The 6,701-nt window shown below is 42.4% G+C and overlaps 1 protein-coding gene across 1 annotated transcript in view; it reads left to right on the top strand.

Moving 5' to 3' along the window:
- The window catches only part of RAPGEF4 (Rap guanine nucleotide exchange factor 4), a 476,530-nt gene that overhangs the window by 434,608 nt on the left and 35,221 nt on the right, over window positions 1-6,701 (top strand). Inside the window, exons 18-22 of the mRNA XM_007941530.2 lie at window positions 671-821; window positions 3,009-3,097; window positions 4,084-4,114; window positions 4,340-4,418; window positions 5,817-5,963. Coding sequence (XP_007939721.1) covers window positions 671-821; window positions 3,009-3,097; window positions 4,084-4,114; window positions 4,340-4,418; window positions 5,817-5,963 — 497 coding nt within the window. The remainder of the gene's footprint in view (window positions 1-670; window positions 822-3,008; window positions 3,098-4,083; window positions 4,115-4,339; window positions 4,419-5,816; window positions 5,964-6,701) is intronic.

The following is a 6,701-nucleotide window of genomic DNA, read 5'->3' as shown; positions in this document are numbered from 1 at the left end:
CTGCATTGTAAATTTTGGTCAATGACATGAGACAAAGTATATGTGAACTGCTGTATGAAAAGTGAATTTACTCTGTAAATCTTCACCCAAATCCTAATAATAAAAAACAAAAAACAAAAACAAAAAAAATATGAGTTAAGTTAGTTTTAGACAAGAGAAGAAGATATGGTGTAAAAAGTGTGTCCAAAGTCCTCACCAAGGGATTGGCATGAGCAGATCTTTCTTCTTCCTAACATGGAGGGAATTCAGCTGCCTCCAGACTCGATGTCTCACTTATGTCCTCTTTGTATCAGTCATGATCTTGACAAGCAACAGGAAGTGTTGCCACTCCTAGAGCTGAAGGGCCAAGTGGAGGACAGTCAAGGAATATGATAATAGCCTGAAGAGAGAGCTGGAGGTAGGCAAAACAAGACTTCTTGTCAACACACAAATCCAAGGAAAGCTGGTGACACTCTAATTCCTTGAGCAAGTATCAGGTCAAAGTTAGTGGGTGTCCACAAGGATTTGTATGCATTTGGTCCAGCATTTTCTGTAGATATCAAGGCTTCTTTGAAGGGTTAATACCAAAAGTCTGACTTTCTGATACTGTGTTCTGCCATTCTCTACTTTTGCAAGTAGCATAGTGAAATGAGTTTGAAATGGCTAAATGTCTTCCTTGACTCCTTGCCACTTACCACGCTCAGCCTTCTCAAGGTACAGAACAGGAGAAAATGGACTATGCCCTCAACAATAAGAGGCGAGTCATCCGCCTGGTTCTACAGTGGGCTGCCATGTATGGAGACCTCCTACAAGAGGATGACGTGGCAATGGCTTTCCTGGAGGTACGTGGAGTCATCTCTTCCAAGAGTCCATTATTGTCTCTATAGTACAATGGGACCTACCCACTGGCAAGCCACCTTCCCTGGCGAGACTACATTGCAAATTCTAGTCTTTGTACATATTCTCATTAATGAGAAAGGTACTTTAAGAAAAGTAAATAAAATCATGACCCATTATCTTACCATCTAATTCAATAACTGATAGCATTTTAATGTATTTTCATCTGGTCTCTTCCCCTTTGTGTATTTTGCGTAGTTATAACCACATGGTACTCATCATTTTGCAGGCCTGTTTTCTCTGGGTTTTGTTTTGTTTTTTCCATTTAATTTTATATAGGATTTTTCCATGTCAGCTAATCTTTATAATAAATATTTCTAGTGGCCATCGAGTAGTTATACCACAGATATATTTGATCCTATACTATTGAATATTTACATCATTTCCAATTTTCACCTTCCTCTGGTAGCATAGTGCCTAAGGCACTTGACTGCTAACCAGAAGGCTGGTGGTTCAAACCCACCAGCCACTCCTCGGAAGGAAGGTTGGGCAATCTACTTCTGTAGTGATACAGCCTTGGAAACCCAAGGAGGGGTCGCTATGAATTGGGGCTGACTCGACGGTGCATAACAACAACAACAACAATAGAATAATAATGCAATGAATATTTTTGTGACATAGTTCTGTCCTTAGTTACATTGCTAGAAATAGATTACTAGATCAAATGGTAGGTATTTTTGAGGGGACTGAACAGATAGTTTTATGGAGAAATTACTAGAACAGTCAGTGAGGGGCTGTGAGGTGATTCTGAAGGAACACAATTTACTTAGTGAACATTGCTTTCAGCTGAATGTGCCTTTTCCTTCCCTTGACTCTGGCCTCACATTGCAGCATTGACCCTGGCCTTTGATTCGTAATTACTCACTCTCTCCCCTCCAAAACTTAGTATCTTACTTGGAAGTACCTTCCTCCTTTGGAGGCAAAGGAAATATTGCTTCCATTTTTAACTTTATCCATCTGTGTTCTGAAATGAATTCTCCCAAAGAAACATACTCCCTCTTTCCTTTTTAATCATATCATTTCCACAGGTGGAGGGATGAAACAGGGAGGAAGCGTAGGCTAAGAGAGTCCATTAAGGCTTGGAATAAAGTTCTTTGAAAATACAAAGGTCTAATAGTAACTTGGGTTCCTAAGTTGACTCCTGGTCCCTACCCACCGAGTATAGGACTGTTTTGCAGATACAACAAAGTGGTGGTTAAGCTGGCACTGCCCCAGCTCTCGTCCTGCTGTGGAGGCCACTGCTCCTGAGCCAAGAAGAGGAATACTATTGTTGCTGCCACTGCTGATCAGAACAGTTCCCAGGATGTTAGCAAGGAGCCCAGAGTGGGTGGCACAAACTCAGCATAGATTCAGTACAGCACTGAGGACTATACCTGCATTTTTCCCACCACCAACTAATCACAACTAATAGTGAATATTCAATAAGCAATAAAGCCTAAAACAATATTTTGTTGTTGTTATTTGCCATCGAGTCGGCCCCGACTCATAGCGACCCCTCCTTGGGTTTCCGAAGTGGTATCACTACAGAAGTAGATTGCCCAACCTTCCTTCCAAGGAGTGGCTGGTGGGTTTGAACCGCCAGCCTTCTGGTTAGCAGTCCAGTGCCTTAGGCACTATGCTACCAGAGCTCCTAATGTTTTAAGTAAATACTAAAACTTCTCTGAAAAAAAAAAAAATGAGGTGTAAAAGAGCTCTTCAAGTGTAGATTGCGCACTGCCTGCACGCTGCCATCCAGTCGGATCCAACCCATAGCGACCCCTCCTTGGGTGTCTGAAGCGGTATCACTACAGAGGTAGATCACCCAACCTTCCTTCTGAGGAGTGGCTGGTGCATTTGAACCACCAGCCTTCTGGTTAGCAGTCAAATGCCTTAGGCACTATGCCAACAGACACTAGAAAAGTCTAAAACATGTAGACATGCCATTCCCTCTCATGTAAATATCATATAAATAATTCATGTGCACCACTGAATTTAGACATACTGTAACCTTTTCTTTTTTCTCCAGTCCATGAAGCCATGGTCTAGAGATGGTAGTGAAGCAGATTAAGTAGAGACACACCTTTATTGCTCTTTGCAGAAGCCCACACCTTTTGCTGTTCTTGTTAAAAGCCTGTGACCTTTGCCAATTACAGGAGTTTTATGTGTCTGTATCAGATGATGCCCGGATGATTGCTGCCCTCAAGGAGCAACTGCCAGAGTTGGAGAAGATTGTCAAGCAAATGTAAGGAAGGGCTTGGCTTTTGGGGTGTGCTTTTCATCAAGTAAGTGCCTGCCTCCCAACCAAAGAATCCTCTAGAAAATCCTTTGCCCAGAAAAAAATGTTAAAGATAGTTTTTAAATAACCACATGGCATTCTGATTTGAGTAGCCAGGGCCAGGACATAGGTGGTGCCATGAGGCCAGATGAAGAAAAGAACTGAGCAGCTTAGCTGTGTTCTGTCTACAGCACTGGCAAAACAGCTTCTTTCAGGGAGTCCAACTCAGTGAACTCAGGCCCCTTTGGTTCAAAGCGGTGACTCCAGGAATAAAATAAATTAAAATTTAAAAAACTGTCATAGAGTCAATTCTGACCCCTAGTGACCCTACAGAACAGAACAGAACTTCCTCCATAGGGTTTCTAACGCTGTGAATCTTTATGGAAGGGGATTGTCTCATCTTTCTCCTATGGAGCAACTGGTGGTTTGGTTCAAGCCACCAACCTTTTGGTTAGCAGTCAGATGCATTAACCACTACACCTTCAAAGCTCCTTTAGTAATAAATTGGTCAGTGGCACTTAAAGCAAATTTGAGGGGAATTGCTTATCTGAACTATTCATTGTTTGCTGTCCAAGCTATTTATGGTGAAAGTTTTGTGTTCTCTCAGTGGAAACATGGAAGTTTCTCATATGCTGTAATTTGAGCCATAGATTGAATACTGGAGAGAGTGTGTGTGCTACTAGGTAGACCTGCAAGCTAGGCGTCCTGGCTTTTAGCATCAGTTCTGCTAGGAACTGCCATTAAAAACTATGACTAGTGTTTTAGTCTAGTTAGTTATGACTAACTCCTCCTGCAGTGGTTTCTTGATACTGAAATAAGAAGACTCCTATTGTATCTGAAGAGATTCTGTGGTTTCATTTTCTAATATAAGATAAAGTTATATACAAATGAAGCCATTTAAAATAACAGTATCAAGTGTACTAAATAATGTGTTTTTTCTCTCCTTCTCATAGTTTAGAAGAGGCAAAGGTTCCACAAAAGAAGGTAAGTGGCTTAGATTTGGAGGCTTCAATTGCCTGTGTCCCATAGAATTTCAATTCTCCAGAAATACATTGCAATATACACAAGCCATCTTTTTCTTTTTGTAAATACAAAACATATTGTCTTCATTTCTTGACTCTAGTTGCTACTTGGGTGCATTGCCTCTGAAATGCTGAAGCGCACAGGTCATTCAACCTGATGGTAATGCCGCCATTATTATTTTCACAGCACAAGGTTCTCTTGCAACAGTTCAACACAGGAGACGAGAGAGCCCAGAAACGCCAGCCTATCCGCGGCTCTGATGAAGGTAACCATTCTTTCCCAGCTCATGGCTGTGTAGATTATTTGAAGCCAAAATGTGATCTTTCCCCTGGGAACCATCATGCCAAACCCACAGTATAGCACACACCCTTCTCAAATAATGGTTTTCTTGCAGGTGCCTTTTGTACTCCACTTATTTACACCCTTGGACTCTGTGCCTGGCACCGAGATGCTTGTCTGTATGTCCCTAGTTCTACCTCTCCCCTGACCACCTCTTTCCCTTGGAGGATTATCTCAGGGTCTGGTTGTCAAGGATGCCTTTCTCCAGGAATAGCTGGTGGGAAGGTGTGTGGCACTTTGCCAGAGCCACCAAGGAGATGGTGGATCCAGGGTCATCTGCAGAGCTGGGAGAACACTCTGACCCCTGAGCACAGCCTCTCTAGCGACCATTAAGGAGATGGAAGTGCTGGTTATGATTTGTTTGGTTGTTTAAGAGTTCTCCTAAGAATTACAGTCAAAAAGTACTAATGATGATGATAAAGATGGTAAAATTTTCACCCACAAGACTTTAGGTCACAAATGAATGTTGTGGTTTAGGAGTGCCTCTCAAGCACAGAATGATAGTAGTTAGAATTGCTTCCAGGACTGGTTTGTTCAAAGATGCACGTGCTGCGCTAAATACTGAGCAATGTGGCCTGATCCCAAAGTATACAAACCAGTGAAGCAAAAGAGCGGGAATGTTAGTGTATGTTAATGGCCCCCAGGCAGAAATACTGCTGTTTGCAGAGGTGTTAACGTTGGCTGCTGTGCGCTACTATCTATGCACATCGTAGCAGTAATCTACTAATCTGCCCACAACACTTGCTGTGGTGTGAAAAAGGAAGTCTGGGAGGTAAGGCCAGACCTGGAAAGTTGGCTAAAGACACTTGGGAATTTTCCCCATGATTTACTTATTTTTTTCACAAATATGTTTTGTCTTTTGAATTGGGGCTGGGGGTGACAGCCATATATGTGCCTGTTTTTAGACTGATACTAAAGTGAGGAGTTTTAGAAGGGGGCACAAGTGCAAACAAATACATCTAGTAAGATCTTCAATAATATACATCTTGAATGCAAATAAATACATCTGCCCAGAGGATGCAAATTTTGGAGAATGTCTAAACATTTTAAGGCACTCTGGTGGCATAGTGCCTAAGGCATTTGACTGCTAACTAGAAGGTTGGCATTTCAAACCCACCAGCCACTCTGCAAAAGGCAGGCTGGGCAATCTACTTCCGTAAAGATTTACTGCCTCCGAAACCCAAAGAGGGTCCCTATGAGTTGGAATTGACTTGATGGCAGTGAGTTTGGTTTTTTTTTTTGGTTTTAAACATTTTGTATAGTTTACAGTTTTCTTAAGAACTCCCCAGGCCAACTTACAACATTGTTATTGCCTTCCCAATAGTTTTATTTAAGGTCTATTGCATGGACCACACCTACACAACCATACGGGTGCCAGTGGCGGCCTCAGTGAAGGAAGTCATCAGTGCAGTTGCCGACAAACTGGGCTCTGGAGAAGGCCTGATCATTGTCAAGATGAGTTCCGGAGGAGGTAACAGCTTTACTTAGTATTGGGGACTTCTGCAAAATAGGATAACCCATCTAAACAGAAACCTTGCCAGAAATTAGTGTGGTCCTGCCAAGCTGATGAGGGATGGGTTGATACTGTGTGTGCTCCCACGAATACCAGAGACAGTATGGTTAGAGACAGCTCAGTAAGTGTTTAATATTCCCTATCTTATAGGAAGAGGCCCTTGGGTGGTGCAAATGTTTGCACTCTATGACAAACCTAAAGGTCGGCAGTTTAAACCCACCCAGTGGCTCTGTGAAAGAAAGCCCTGCTAATCTGCTTCCATAAAGATCATAGAGAAGAAAGCCCTATGGAGCAGTTCACAGTTCTATACTGCAGCGCATGAGGCTGCCGTGCATCAGAATCGACTCGATGGCAGTGGGGGTTTGGCTTTTTTGATGTCCTGTAGGTAGGAAACCCTGGGTGGTGCCAACGGTTAATACATTTGGTGCTAACGAAAGGTTCAAGGTTCAAGTCTACCTGGAGGTGCCATGGAAGAAAGATCTGGCAACCTACTTCCAAAATATCAGCCATTGAAAACCCTATGGAGCACAGTTCTACTCTGACACACTGGGTCACCATGAGTCAGAATTGACTCAATGGCAATTGATATGTACGTCATGGTCATACAACATGGTGAACACAGTAAATATCACGGAACCATACACTTAAAAATGCTTAAAGTGAAAAAAATGCTTAATGTGGCACATTTGTTATATT

This window comes from Orycteropus afer, unplaced genomic scaffold (assembly GCF_000298275.1).
Source record: "Orycteropus afer afer isolate SDZICR_OR568_19922 unplaced genomic scaffold, OryAfe1.0 scaffold00001, whole genome shotgun sequence".
Classification (NCBI taxonomy): domain Eukaryota; kingdom Metazoa; phylum Chordata; class Mammalia; order Tubulidentata; family Orycteropodidae; genus Orycteropus; species Orycteropus afer.
Note: the sequence above shows the minus strand (reverse complement) of the source record. Positions and strands in the feature narration are given on the sequence as shown.